We start from the raw sequence: 14,740 nt of genomic DNA, 5'->3' as shown, positions 1-14,740 counted from the left end.
GGGGTGCTGGGCTATTGAGGTATTTTGTCTTTTAACGTCTCCGGTACTTTCCCCCCAAGGCTGCCTCCGCCCCCCGCATCCCGGCCACGCGGCTGGCCCTGCACCACTTCGACAGCACCTACGGCCTGCAGCTGAAGGGCCGCTGGCCCTCTGTCCGCGCCGGCCTGCTCTGCGAGCAGAAGTACGGCGCCCTGCTCAACAACTTCTCTGCTCTCGACGTCTCCCAGGAGCTGGAGCTGCTGAGCGCCACTGATTTTGTTTCCCAAGCCCCCCAAAAGGTGCAGCAATGGCAGCAGGGCACCGCCGCAGCGGAAGCGGAGGGAGGGGAAGGCGGGTCCCAGGAGGTGCCCGGCGAGGGCAGGACAGCGATGCAGGCAGAGAGAGTGGCACAGGTGGAGACATCAGCACCGCTTCGTGCCCCCATCAGCTCCCACATCAAGTGTTACACCTTCCCCCGGGGCGACGTCACGCGCTTTCACCCTGCACGGTGAGATGTCCTGGGGCGAGTCACTGGCCATCGTTGCCAGCCACAGGGGCTGCATGTGTGTGAGCGCCTGCGGCCTCCGTACGTCCCCGCTCTCACTTCCAACTGCTGTTTTCTTTTCCTCTTGCACATTTGCTGTTTTTCACACAAACTGATGATTTCCAGACCAGACGCTCTAGGGCTGTTGAGCTATTATCTCCTGGATGCTGCATCTCTCCTGCCCGTACTGGCACTCAACGTGCAGCCAGGCGACTTTGTCCTTGACCTCTGTGCGGCTCCAGGCGGCAAGACTCTGGCTCTGCTGCAGACTGGGATTTGTGGTAAGTAGAGGTGGGTGTTCCTTGTCCCCATCAGCGAAACAGGGCTGGAAGAGTGAGTGTGCTGTGCCCATTAGTGTCTGACCGTTCAGCATTTCTGGTTATAAGAATTGTGAATCGGGTGTGATTTTGCAAGAGTGACATTCCCGGTGTGCCTGTCTTGTCCTCTCAGGGCATCTGGCAGCCAACGATGTCTCCATTTCCCGGACAAAGAGGCTGTACCAGATTCTGCATAGCTACATTCCCAAAGAAATCCGAGAAGCTGTGAGTGTCACATCCTATGATGGAAGGGACTGGCAACAGCTGGAAGGTGGCACTTTCCATAAGGTAGGTGATTTGGAACTGCTGAAGATAAACTCACCTAGTTCACTTCCCCTTGTTTCAGAGGTAGACAGCAGCCTACCCTCTGGTATAATTGTATAGTTTTCCATAGCCTTAAACGCAGAGAACAAGAGAAGACTAAGCCACATATGGAGCAGTATTTCCTCCTGCTGTACCTGTCCTGTAGGATGTGGTGCAGATGGGCATCCAGAGTGGTAGTATTATTCACCTGTATAATACCCCTTAAAAATCCTGTTTTAATCCATCCCCTGGAAGGGGTTAAATGTGAAGATTAGATAATCCTTGTTTCTCAGCGTAGCACAGTCACAGGAGCTGGGCTTGTTGCTCCAGGAGGTGTCAGTACAGGAGCTCTGTCTGTTTGTGGTTGCAGCTGTAGGTGGTGACCTGACACCTGTCAGGAAGACACACAGAGCAGAAACATTAAATGGGGACATGAGTGAGAGCATGATGTTATCCACCATTTCTGTGTCTGTTCATACATTCTGGAAACACAAAACCAGCTAGAAAAGTTACGGTTTGGTGTGGGTGCACACCTGAGCCTTGGGCAGCTGGTGTACCATCTGGGCAAGGTATTGAGAGCTGCTTGGTGTGTGGCCAGGGTGGTGGAGTTGGACGAGGGGCAGGCTGCAGTAGGAGACTTGCTGAACTCTACATTGGCCTAGAGCTGATACAGGACCGCTGCTGCTGCTGCAGGTCCTCGTGGATGTGCCCTGCACGACGGACAGGCACTCTGTTATGGAGGAGGAGAACAACATCTTCCACAAGAGAAGAACCAAGGAGCGTCAGATGTTGCCCATGCTGCAGCTGCAGCTGCTGATGTGAGTGAGCTTGGTGCTGTGGTTTGGTGCTGTTGATGTTACAGCAGTAGCTCTCCACGGCCAGCATTGAAAACTCTTTTTGCTTTGTGTCCCCCAGCTGGCAAAGTGGAAACCCTGTGTAGTTTTCTGGAATGGCAAAAAATCATAATAAGTGTAAGAAGGTGCAAATGTTCTTGGTCAGATCAAATATTCTTCTTGTCTGCCAGCAGTAGCCATAGGAGGTAGGGAGGAGGATCTAAGGAGCAGGATGGGTATAATGTTGTCCTTTTGTGTGATGAACTCCTGGTTCCTGACAGTCAGCCCTGGAGTACTAGTGAGTGTCCACATTTCCCAGCATGTGGGTGGACATGGGGGCACTTTGTCACCCCATTTTGCTGGGAAGGCTGGATGGGCTAACTGCAAGCTGGGACAATAAGGAAACAGATTAGAGAGTCCCTGGCAGTGCTTGTACTGTACATTCTGTACAGCCTCTTCCCCTGTACATACTCTTATCCCTTTCCTTTGGAGGTGAGTGCAGGATTACTCCTTCCAGCTGCTTCCCAGTAGTGCCTCTCCCATGTTAGTGCTTTATCAGTCTAAGCATCTATATGACCCATGTTGCCCAACTCTAAAACAGTTCTCAAGCTGTGGTGACACTGAGACTGCTGAGCCTATGGAGTTCAAGATTTGTCTCTCACCTCCTATGAGTTACAGGCTGGCTTCCCTTTTCCAGTGGGTGGGAATGCTGATGTCCCATGAAGTCCTCTTCTTCCTGTGACGGTGTGTGTGTTCATCTTGCTCACAGGGCTGGGATCCTCGCTACCAAGCCAGGAGGAAGTGTTGTGTATTCTACGTGCTCTCTCTCCCCGCTGCAGAACGAGCACGTGATTGAGAGAGCAGTAGAAATTGCAGAGACCCAGTTTAACATCAGTATCCACGTGGAGGACTTGAGCCACTTTCGCACCCTCTTCCAGGACACGTTTTCCTTCTCCTCGGATTGCCGGCTAGGGGAGCTTGTTCTGCCTCACCTCACAGCCAACTTTGGGCCTCTGTATTTCTGCAAACTACGTCGGACATAGAAGGGGCGACAGACTGTCTGATGGCTGTCAGGAAATACCCCAAATTTCCAGGGAAGGCAAAAGCGCTTTGTATTTATTTTTCTTTTTAAAATGTCCCAAAGGGAACCTGCCTTTTTACTGCAGACTTAGAGAATAAACGAGAAGGACCTGATGTGGAGTCTCCTGAGTATTTATCTGAGACTGAGGTGTTTAATCTAGGAAAGAGGGAGAGGTCTTATCAGAGGAAGCGATTTATCCTTCTGTCTTGGGGTGGGGTAAATGGCCCTGTGTTGATGCTGCTCTTTTCTTCTTGTCTGAGTGCTTCATCAGCAGGTTTGGGTTAGCAAACACCATCTGGGAGTCTTAGCCTTTCTGTCACAGATGTCACCATCTGCATAACTGCGTTGCATCTGTCTCTGCTTATCTCCTAGTTTCAGGAAGAGCAGCCTGAGGTTCTGAAATAAGAGGTTCCCTGAGAACGTCCCCCCTGTGAGGTTAGAAATGTGCTTGGGCTGCTCAAGAGCTGGTGCTGGAAAGAGCTTGATGCTGTGGAGAGGCCAGTGACTGTTTCTTTCCCTCACAGGTGAGAAAGCTGTGGTTGAGAGGGAAGGTGTGAACACTCCCATGCTAGATGCCATTTAATGTCCAGTGGGAAAGTTTTTGTGTGATTCTGACTAATAACTGCATTCATATAATCATAGCCATCAGTGAGGGATTACTGGAATTTACAGGAAGAGTTGCTTAATAGCTACATTTTTATTTTTGTGAGCAAAATACAGTGATGGGGAGGCTAGATGTGGCTTTATTCCTTACAGGGCAGTCCATGGTTACCTCTATATGAAGGTACTCCAGTGCCAGCAAGAAAATACTATTGAACTTTTGTGATCCTTTTCTCTCAGCATCACCCTGCTTCTGCAAGAGTGATGGAAATGAGGGTGAACCCCCATCCATATCCATCCATCCTTCCAGGAAGGTGCAGTTCATAGTTCATGAACCCAGCTTAAGCCAGTCCTTAAGTCCATTGCATCTTGGTTCCTTCCAGGATCCGTGTTTATTGGCAAGGAGAGGGGTCAGGAAAAGGCTTTTCCTTCCTCCTTCCCTCCTCGGTGTGATCTCTGCAGTGCCTGTTGCAGAGGAGAGGTCGTGCGGCGCTGTCCCCTTCTCCTCGCCTCTGGCCCTGCTGGGACCGTGGAGGCTATGCCGCTTTCTTCTCCCGCCTGAGGGTCTCCACCTCCTTCATCAGCCGGAGGCACAGCTCCTCCTGCCACGGCAGGGCCACGCACTGCACGGCCACGGGCAGCCCCACACCTCCTGCCACGGCCTGCAGCGGGGGCGCAAGTGGTGAGGGGTTACCTGGGGGCTCAAGACCTCCAGAAGCTTTTGGAAACTTGGTTTAGGCACGGGGCTCGTCTTGGGGGGTGGGGAGGTTGGAGGCTGAGCCCTGCTCTTCAAGCAGTGTTAGTGCACTGGGGCAGAGGGATGGCTCTTGCTGTTCTTGTGATAGAAGTGGCTGATAAATCTTGGGCAGTGTTTTTTAAGACACCCACACACCCCCTCCCCAGCCAACTCTGCATTGAGGAGTCTTGCAGCCAGATCCCTTTTCCTTCAGCATCCTCATTCCTGATCCGTGCTCTGCTGACAGCCTGGCCTGGTGAAGGCGTCATGGAACAGCAGGAAAGTGCAGTGCTGTGGGCTGTCACTGTCACAAGCACCTACTCAGAGAAAACTTGCTGCATGGCCATTTTCTGGTTCCAGCTTATCATCCAGCCTGAGGGTGCTCCCCCAGTCCTCTCAAAGCTTAGTGGCTTAAGCTTTTGGGGGCTTGGGAGAAAAGAGATTTGCAAGGGGTATATAAAGAAGAGGTGCAATGTGCTCATGTTGATGGAGACATTTAAGTGCCCCAGATTTCAGTGAAACTATTACTTGAACATCTGTCAGTCGTCTCTGCTTCACCACTTTCCATGTCACATACCTGTTTCAGCATCCGGTCCCAGGGGTCATCACAATATCCGTGGTAAAGCTTTAGCTCTTCCTCATCAGCTTCTGTCACCGTGCTGACAGGTACAACCCCCGCGGGGAAGTTCAAGACATTGTACAGCATCGTGGAGGAGATGGCAGCTGAGAGAAACAGAGGAGAATGCAGATAGTTACAGCCTCCTGTCTTCTTTCAAACTTACACATTATACATTCACTGGAGCCCCTGAGAACCAGCTGCTGCTAGGAGGAGAGATTGAACAGAGCTAGTCATCTGTAAGCCCAGGTTCTACTGCAAGAAACAACTGCTGTCAGATAACTTCATGTGTCTGTCTCCATCTGCTCAGGTAGCTTTATGGTAGTTACTTTTCCTTCCTAATGCCCATAAAATGCTTAGGTGGGTGCTGAAGCTCCATGGTAAGTGGCTGTTTATGTCCAGTTGCAACCACGGTGGTCCTCTGCCCGCCTGGGAGGGTTCCAGGCTACACTTACTGAGGAGCTTCCCAGGGTATCGCGTGGTGAAGGCAGGCCCTAGGACAGGGCACAGCACAGCGTCGAGCCGCAGCTCCCTCCACTGGGCAATGAACTCGGTGCGGTACGCCTTGGGGAGGAGAGGGGAGATGCCATAAAGCCTCAGCTGGTAGCGTGATGCCAGAGAGAAAAGTCCTCAGAACATACCTCTATTTGATGGTGATGATTCCACATCTCCTTCACTGACCTGCAAGTGGAAATTACAGCAACATTTTTAAGCTTTTAAAGGAGGAGGAATTGCTGCAGGTTGATAAGCCCCAGTGATTTTAGCATTTACTTAATACATCTTTCACAATGTGTCTAAAGTTTCCTTTGGCATTTGGTAAAGCAACGAATGTCTGGAAGTGGTAGAGAAGGCTTCTCTTGTGAGCCTGGATTTAGTACTCATCCCTGCCACAGGTCCTGTACGACCTTATCCATCCAAGTCCTTCCATTCTTTCAGGGTAGCACTGGGGCAGTGTGACACTGGGGAGGTGTGTTCATGAAGGCTGAGGCCACGTCCAGAGCGAAGCGACAGCCCCTGCAGAGAGCAGGTCAGAGCCTGTCGTGAATCTGGTTCCCCCCACCCCAGACATTTAGAGGAGAAGGTATCATTCATTTTCAGGGATATCCCTGGGGATGATGCCATCTTACCTCATTCCAGCTAAGGCACTCAGGTAGTCAGCCAAGCGGGGGAACTGGAAAGGCAAGATGTTACTGCCAGGAACATGACATCGGGGGTGCAGTAACTTGTGCCCCCCTGGGAAATCCCTGGTCCCATCCCACCTCCATCCCTAGGGATGCTGCACTGAGGGTGAATGACGATGATTAAAAATGCTCCTCATGGTTCTGAATTTACTTTGCTTCCAATTCCTGGTTGTTGGTTCCAAATTTGTTCTTACACCCCAATATTTCCTGCTCACAGAGGAATGCATTGGCTTAAACCAAGTCACCTTTCATTATTTTTGATAAATCAAACATTTTTTAGCTTGCTATCTCACACTGATAATGCCTCCCACTCACTGCTATCTCTTTGATCCTGTCAGCTGAGAACAACCCAGCTGTACAGAGAAGCAGAGAAAATGGAGGGTAGAGGAGAGAAGCCCTGCAAAAGGATGCTCATCTGATGAAAGGGCTGCAGTTAGGGCCAGACCCTACTGATCACCAGGAGTCTTCACAAAAGCGTGATCTTTGGGAGGTCTCCAACACAGGGATAAAGCTTCAAACTTGAGTCCCTCTGCTGCAGTAATCCCAATGGATGAAACTATAGGAAACAGCACTGCTAAGTCTAGCGTTTGAAGAACTACTTGCTGTGGGCTCTGTATTCATCTTTTACAACTCTTGGTTTGTCCTTCTCTCATTTCCCTTTGGACTGGACGAATCCCAGCAGGGGTCTAGAAAAGACGTCCCAAAGTGATAGCATGTGCCTTGGCCCGAAATCCCAGTGTTTCTAGTTAAAGGTGTCTCTTGGTACCATCATGCTTTTAAGCACCTCAAGACCTTGATGACACTCCTCTGCTATGAGCCTGAGGCCAGGGACTCACCAGAGGTTTAAGGATCAGAGCCAGCAGCTTCTTTACCAGCCTCGGGATCTTGCAGCAATTCACCTGTGGTTGCAAGCCTGGATCTACAATATCTCCTGTGCTGAAAGACAAAAGGAGGGGATCACAACAGAGAATCTGTTTGTCCTTTCTCAGAAACCTGAATGCCTCCTGTTTGGGGTGGGAGAGACGAGCTTGTTTTGCCTGTGTGTTGTGCTCATGAGTGTGGAGGTGTTTTACAACACTCCTGCCAGAGGGCTTCTACTTACAACACGTCCAGCCAAGCACGACCTCCATCAGCAAAAAAGGTCTTCAAAAACAGCTCAGTCATGACGTAGTGGATCCGAGGTGGAGAAAAGGGCACCAGCTGCACCAGAACACAAGATTATGTGGCAGCCTGGGGATGTGAATAATTTCCAAGGCCCAGATGTGGATATACTTCAAAGGCAGAAGAGCAGCATCTCCTGAAGTTCCACATAGCAATGGAGGCCCCATTTCAACCATTTACCAGCCTGGGCGTGTCCCCATGGGATCATTCCTCCCTGACTGCTGTTTGGCTCAGCTCTGAGATTTTGTCAGGGCTGTGTCTGCTCCAGGCAGTCACTGAGCCAGAAACTGCACCAGTTTCCCACCTATCACAGCAGAATCATCTCTCAGATAAGGACTCAGTTTGCTATGAAGAGCGCTACTCTCCACAGGGAGAGAAAGGTGTTTCCCATCCAATGTCCCACAGTTCTTTTCCTTCAGTGGTCCAGGAAGAACAAAGTCTCCATGGACTCTGGGGTGGAAGTGTAAAAGCACCTCTCAGAGCCTTGCTGGGGAACAACAGACCTAGAAAATGCTGGGGCAGCCTTCCAGGGTCAAATGCAGCACTTTATGGATGCTGCTGTCTTCTGTGGACCACAGCCACCGGATCAGAGATGGGTTACTTCCACCCGTGCCCCTGGAAGGTACAAGCTTGCCAGTCACTAGTGCTGCTTCTCCATGAGATGCACTGGTGCACAGGGTGGGCACATGTCTGCGTCGGGTACGTGGCTGTAGTCACTTAATCTCCTATCTCCCACAGGTCGTTCATCCCCCAGCTGTTCTTGGGGGCTATGTCTGTTTCCTGAAGGGTGATTTCAGCAGTGAGGAGCAAAGCTGGGCACAGCTCAGGGAGCAGAGTGTGGGGTGGTGGTGCTCACCTTGTGCCCGGCCACCTGCAGAGCCCCGCGGGTTTCCTGCACCGCCCGCCGCATGCAGGGGGGCAGCGGGAAGTACCCGTCCGTGTCGTAGTACCCGACCCGCAGGGGAGCAGAGCTGGAGTACACCTGGAGCAAAGGGACACCAGTTACCATTGCCAGACCTGATGGGGGCAGAACTGCCCCCTGGGCTGAAGCCTGCTGCAGAAGAGGAAAAAAAGATCCAGATGTTAAGGAGTAAGTAATTTTGTGGTTTGCTGCTTATAGATTCCATAGTTTATCCCTTCCTACTGTCCACTCCTGCCTTTTTCTCCATCCTTCCCTTCATCCGTCCCTTCAGATAGAGCATAGCCACTCAAGACCAAGAGATTCAACCACTGCTACCAAAGATGGAGGTGAAAAAACCTCCTGAAGTTTGTCTGCTGCAGAGGGGATGGAAACATCCTCCTTCAATCAAGATATTTGCTACAGGAGTTTCTGATCCTGTCTCCTCTTCCCCTATGTTCTCCAGCTTTTTGCTTCTAGTGTTGCCTTCTTCCTCACTCTTTTTTAGGGTCTCTCAATCTGATAAGCTACACACCAGCTGAGAAGACAGAAAGGATTACTTCTCATTAATCCTTTTTTCCCCTAATAAATATGAGCTGTGCCCTCAAAGAGAGCTAACAAGTTACTGGAAAACAGTACTGTAAGATAACTGGACCCTTAAAGAATGTATATGTTGAGTGTGCAGCATTGCTGAAAGAACCAGGGCTTGCTGACCTAAGGACTCACCTCCTCATCAAAGGGGATGGGTGGCACGGTGGGGTCCAGCCAGAACATCTCCTGGCAGAGCAGTGCCTTCATGCACAACACCAGGCTGTCCACGTCCCTTGCCATTGGTCCCAGTGCACAGGGAACTGGAGTGGGACAAGAGCAAACGTCCATGTCAAGCAAAGAGATGCACCAAGCGCTGACCTACCACGCTGGCTGCAAGGGATGATCAGGCAATTAGGTGGGGTGTTTTAGGTGGACTTTGGACAGATCTTGGTTGTCTCAGACTCCCCTCATGCCTAGAGGAGAACATAAGACTCTTCACAGCATATTAATTAATTAAGCAATTAAACATTCCTGTACCTGCCAGGATCCCGCTGACTGGACCAGTCACTCCAGACAGGCTGTGGCAAAATAAAAAGAAGCTTGTTGTCATTTCAGTAGTGGTGAGATACTCCTGATATGTTTGAATAGCGTAGTGGAGGCTGCAGTTCAGGATGAAAAACAGAAGGAAATTATGAGAAGTGTTTGATTTGAGTCATGTGAAACAAAAGTTTGGTCAAAATGAAAAAAAAAAACAAAAAAACCCAAAAAAAACCAAAACAAAACAAAACAACAACAAAAAAAAAACACACCCAAACTTAAACCCCAACAAATCTAGAGAAGATGAGGCTCCAGGGGGACCTTATAACAACCTTCCAGTACCTGAACGGGGCCTACAAGAAAGCAGGGGAGGGACTATTCACAAGGATTTGGAGTGACAGGACGAGGGGTAATGGCTTTAAGCTAGAAATGGGTAGATTTAGACTAGACATTAGGAAAACGTTCTTCAATGTGATGCTGATGGACCACTGGAATAGGTTGCCCAGACAGGTGATGGAGGCCCCATCCCTGGAGACATTCAAGATCAGGCTAGATGAAGCTCTGAGTAGCTTGACCTAGTTGGAGATATCCCTGCTTATGGGGGGGAGGGTTTGGACTAGATGACCTTTGGAGGTCCCTTCCAGTCCAGACATTCTGTGACTTTATGATATTTGTTCCATTTTGGCACTGTTTAACCACTTCAGCCCCCTTTTCCTTTTAACTGCAGGGCAGATTACAGTGAGAACATGGCTGCTTCCCCACAAAACCCAACAATGCAGCTTCCTGGGAGGGGTTTTGAGCAAAGCAGGCCAGCCTTGAAGAAACTGTCCTCTCTTCCCCCTCTGCAAATACTTGCTGAGTACCTTGGCCCCTCTGCTGAGTATGACACTTGTCAGGCTCCCCACAAGGTGGGAAGAGCAGACCCCAGCACCCACCTGAGCCTTTGGGCTGTGGGTTTGAGCCCGCAGAGCCCGCAGAAGCTGGACGGCAGGCGGATGCTGCCGCCGATGTCGGAACCGATGCCCAGGATGGAGCCTCCTCCTGCAATCAGAGCTCCCTCCCCTCCCGAGGAGCCCCCGGGGCTCTTCTGGTGGTTGAAGGGGTTCAAGGTCTGGCCAAAGATGGGATTGCTGCAGTCATAGCTGAGGAGAAGAAAACCAGCAAGTGGACTGTCAGGAAGAGCCTAATGCCCTCAGTTTGTTTGCTGTCTCTTGCAGCGAGCTTATGTGGCCTAGCCAACCCCATCCTTCCATGCTGTAAATCCCTCGGGACACAGCTCATTTCCATGAGCCTCTGCTCTCCCTCCCATGCACAAGAGCGCTTGGTTTCTATTATGAGTTTAAGTTGCACCAGGAGAGGTTTAGATTGGATATTAAGAAGAATTTCTTTACGGAAAGGAGTGAGGTACAGGCTGCCCAGAATGGTGGCAGAGTCACCATCCCTGGAGGTGTTAATAAAACTTGTAGATGTGGTACTTCAGGACATGGTTTAGTGGTTATGGAAGTGTTGGGTTGACGGTTGGACTTTATGATCTTGGAGGTCTTTTCCAACCTTAATGATTCTATGATAGCTCTTTTCCTCTTAGCCTTATCTGAAAGCTCTTTTCAGTTGAGCTGAGATTGTTGGCAGCTGATCGAAGAGGGATTCCTCCAGGCAACATCTCAGGAGACAGGAAGGAGCCTGTCTCAGGACCTACAGGCTGGGTTTTAGCTTCAGGAGCACAACCAGAGGAAAGCTTTCTAATGGTGTATGTTACTTGAAGAGGGATTGCGGCACGTTGGTCATAGCAAATGGGATGGCCCCCTGTTTCTTCAGAACCTTCACTAGGACACTGTCCTCCTGCACCAGAGTGTCCAGGCATTGCACAAGCCCACAGGTCGACAGTTGCCCCTGCAGAGAGAAGCAATAATGCACACGGTCAGCACAGCTCCCCCATAGTTTTAGAAGGATGATCTGTTGTCCCCTTAGCTGGGGGTAACATGAGGTAGTGGATACCAACCCATTCCCATGCAAGCCCTTGCATGAAGGGTCAAGGAATCCCTCTCCTCCCATCCTTGGCAGAGGGCTGCCAGCTACTTACAGGGTTAAGGCTTCTCCTGAAGCTGTCCTTGCTCTTTCCTATGTTTCTCCCCTGACCAAGATGCATCTCCTTAGGTGCACTAGTTTAGGATCAAACCCAAGTCCTGCTGCCCAAGTGAAGCCACCAGTGTGTGTTCAGGGATGGGTTACACATCCCAGGGAAACACAGTGTGACCCTTTTACAGTTTGCCTTGGTGTTTGTGGCTTGCTTTGGGCTTAGAGCTTTCTTATCCATGTTGGTAAGTCAATGTAGAGGAGACTGCCCAACAAATTCGGCTCAGGAGTGCATGACCAGTCCTCACCAGGGCTTGTCTCTGAGGGGGTCCCTGGTGTGTCTCAGGCACAGGCTCTTTGCTAAGGGGCTCAGTGGCCAAGCTACAGCCCAACTGGGATTCGAGGTTAACGGTTGCTGCTACTAATGACTTTCTAGAAGCTGAGCCATTTTCTTATCCCTGATACTGCAAAACTCTGAGTAGACGTCTGAGTTATGGCCAAAGCAACCATGTAGCCCAGCCTGTGCTGTCTCACATATCACAGGAGAAATCATTTGGATGTGTAACTATTCACCCCTTGGTTTTTTTGCTGATGTAGGTTTCTAACTGCCAGGGTTGCAGCTGCGATGAGATGTGAAGCCACAGCCTCGGACCCAGCCAGGCTTCCTGTGGTGTAAGCTGGGAGGGATAGGGCCCCTTCCCCATTCTCTGTGTCTCACCACTTCACCGCCCAGCTCGGCTCACAACAGGACACTTCACAGGCACAAAGGGAAGCACCTTGTGGCCGATGTGATCCTTGATGCTGACGGGAATGCCATAGAGCAGCCCTTTCTCCTTCTGCCGTTGTATTTCCTGGAGCTGCTCCTCACACTCTGGGATAAAGTGTCGCAAGCAGTTTGTCTGCTGGGTCACTTCCAGGGCCTTTGCCAGACACATGGAGGAATAGGTGTTAGTTAAGAACAGCATTGCTGCAGCATTCAGTAGCTACCCAGATCCTCAAAACCAGTGGTTTGGCATGAGTAGTAACCCCCTCCCCAGAGCATCCCAGCTGAAGTCATCTCAAAGGACTGTCCAGTGATGGGGCTGACCCAGGAGACAGAGATCCCTGTCTTTTCATAGCTCTCTGTATTAAAAACTTGTCATAATCATCGGCTCCAACAAGATGTCTCAGCCACCAGCCCACACACCATGCCGTGGAGAACCTAAGTGTTTTATTTGCTTACCACACTGTGGACAGGCCCTCACCTTCTCTAAGTAGGTGTAGAGGACAGTCTTAGGGGACAGAGACCCTTCCTGCAGTCTCTCAGTGAGTTCCAGAAGAGGCAGGGATAGGATGGCATTTGTCTGGACACTGGGGACCTGCAAGAGGAAGAAGAATGGGATGTGAGGACAGCAGCTAGAGTTACCATTTGGCTCAGAGGGAATAAGCCTCTTATGTTTTGCCAACATTGTCAACAGAAGTTGCTGGACAAGCAGACCCTGTATATGGGGGTTCAGACCTTGAGCTGCTAAGTGTTTCATCCTGATTTGGGATGTCATGAACATGATGCAAACACAGGAACCCACCAATCTCTGAAGGTGTAGAAGAACTTCATGCATCTGTTGCAGCAGAGGACAAGGCAATGCCTCACATCAGAGCCTTTCTCCTGGCACTGTGGGACTTACCCACTGACCAAGAGGTAATCTCAGCTGAGCAAACAGCAGCCTGGGCAGAAAGTACTAAAATCCTTACACACAAGTCTCCAGGTGGCCCTTCACCCCTCAGAAGGGGTCTAGGCAGTGTGGGTCAGCCCAGGCTGAGGACAAACAGCTGCTAGCTCCAACTGAGCAAACTGCAAAGAAGTCAAAAGGGACACACCTGGGTGAGGTCTACTCATGTGAAGAAGACTGTCAGTTCTTAGTGCCACCAGCTTTTTTTAAGGTTTTAAATATATATTTATAAAAATGATATAAGAAAACAGGTTGTGCAGATGTGTACCACTTGTAGCTGATATGCTTTATCTCCAGGTACGTTACCTGTGTAAGTATGAGCTGGTTTGACCAGTATGTCCTCATAAGTGAATGGAGCAGGAAGGAATGGTAGTTAGAAATCGTTGTTGCAGGAGGAATTCAGGGCCTTGTCCGTGCTGGCTGGGTGCCTGCCTCATTTGTCCCCAAGTTTGCTCCCAGGGGACATTGAATGCCTTGTGCCTCATTAGTGTTAAGTCAGGCCAAATGTCTTCTGAGCCAGGAGGTTTCACTTGCTCGGAACCCTAGTGAAAGCTCTTTTGAAAACTCTTCAAGAGCCTTCCAGAAGACAGGTTTTAGAGACAAAGGCATAGGGGTGTAGACAGATGTGTAAACTTAGAGTCAGGCAGAGGAAAAAGCTTTCTTACTTCCACCCAGAGGGACAAGAGGCAATTCTAGATGCCAAAAGAACTGGGATTTGGACTGAAGGTCCAGTGCTTCATTACCTGTGTGGTCCAAACCCTCTTCCCAGGGAGTAATTCACATCGCCCTGGCTGTAGACTCCCACTGCATCTCATCCAGCATGAAGAGAGCAGTGATCTCCCTTCCTCTCAAGGCAGCCTTTCCCTTTCCTCTTGTTGAGGGCTGCTGGCACATATCCCCTAGGCTCCACATTAAAAAAGCTATGGAGGCATGAGCTGGAAGGAGGAGCTGAAGAACAACATCAGCAGACACCCCAGTGGGACTCAGAGCCCCCAGAAGAACAGGTTACCTGCTCCCTGAACTGCTGGACAGCCTTTGCCATTTTCTTCACACCCTCGTCCCGGGTTCTCTGAGCCTCTTCCATCTTCTTCTGAATTTGCCTCTTGCCCAGCCATTTCCAGACCACCACGGCTGCTGCCGAGCCACAGAGCAGAGCGACAGCAGCAGAAGGTTCCACCTCCCTCTCTGGTAGGAGCTGTCTCAGATGTTGCTGGATCATGTGTGGCCTGCTGGTCTCTGGGAATGGAGTGAGAAGAAAAAGTAAGGCAGGAACAGGAGACCTTCCTACCTCCCCAGACCTGTGCCCCCTACCAGCACCACTACCTTGGGTCAGCGAATAATTTGTCAGTCCAAAGCTGACCCCTGCAAATCTGGCTTCACTGGAGCATGCAGTGGAGAATGATTGACCAGGAAATGGAAAAGGAGAAGTCTGGCCAGTGAACCTTGGGGTGTTTGGTTTATAGGAGCTTTCTGGACTGTGGAAAATTCTGCACTGGGGAGGAAGAGCTGTGGGATCAGCTGAACAAAAGAAGCAAGGTAATAGCTGCTCTCCTATTTCCTGGGTAGCCTGAGAGGACAGTGGGAGAAGGGTGAAAAACCAACTTGAAATCAGACTTACCTGCCCGGGATGGGGAACGGTAT

At 50.5% G+C, this 14,740-nt stretch overlaps 2 protein-coding genes across 2 annotated transcripts; one reads left to right on the top strand and one right to left on the bottom strand.

Annotated features, from left to right (window-relative positions):
- Positions 1-59: 59 nt before the first annotated feature.
- NSUN4 (NOP2/Sun domain family, member 4) lies at positions 60-3,169 on the top strand (the record flags this gene model as incomplete). Its single annotated transcript, XM_008949055.1, has 5 exons — positions 60-487; positions 650-804; positions 974-1,128; positions 1,837-1,961; positions 2,746-3,169. Coding segments are annotated over 5 exons (1,137 nt in total), but the record flags the coding sequence as incomplete, so codon positions are not given.
- A 1,024-nt stretch (positions 3,170-4,193) lies between these two features.
- LOC103781339 (vitamin D3 hydroxylase-associated protein-like) lies at positions 4,194-14,318 on the bottom strand. The gene is made up of 15 exons (XM_008949053.1): positions 14,109-14,318; positions 12,635-12,748; positions 12,167-12,310; positions 11,074-11,207; positions 10,253-10,459; positions 9,318-9,358; positions 8,976-9,100; positions 8,208-8,333; positions 7,293-7,390; positions 7,027-7,126; positions 6,137-6,180; positions 5,651-5,690; positions 5,465-5,573; positions 4,971-5,116; positions 4,194-4,319 (listed from the first exon to the last, which is right to left on the bottom strand). The coding sequence occupies exons 1-15, from the start codon at positions 14,316-14,318 to the stop codon at positions 4,194-4,196; spliced, it is 1,764 nt and encodes a 587-aa protein (XP_008947301.1).
- Between the last annotated feature and the right edge of the window lie 422 nt (positions 14,319-14,740).

This window comes from Merops nubicus, unplaced genomic scaffold (genome assembly GCF_000691845.1).
Source record: "Merops nubicus isolate BGI_N331 unplaced genomic scaffold, ASM69184v1 scaffold16551, whole genome shotgun sequence".
In the NCBI taxonomy this organism is placed as follows: domain Eukaryota; kingdom Metazoa; phylum Chordata; class Aves; order Coraciiformes; family Meropidae; genus Merops; species Merops nubicus.
This window is presented reverse-complemented; position numbering and strand designations above follow the sequence as displayed.

What these genes read in the sequence shown, in the direction of transcription:
- LOC103781339 (XM_008949053.1), bottom strand. Translation starts at nt 14,318, where the DNA reads ATGATCCAGCAACATCTGAGACAGCTCCTACCAGAGAGGGAGGTGGAA. An exon ending in CCCACAGCCCAAAGGCTCAG is followed by an intron (nt 9,359 to 10,252) that starts GTGGGTGCTGGG and finishes ATTTTGCCACAG; the next exon opens with CCTGTCTGGAGTGACTGGTC. An exon ending in ATACCCTGGGAAGCTCCTCA is followed by an intron (nt 5,117 to 5,464) that starts GTAAGTGTAGCC and finishes TGTTTCTCTCAG; the next exon opens with CTGCCATCTCCTCCACGATG.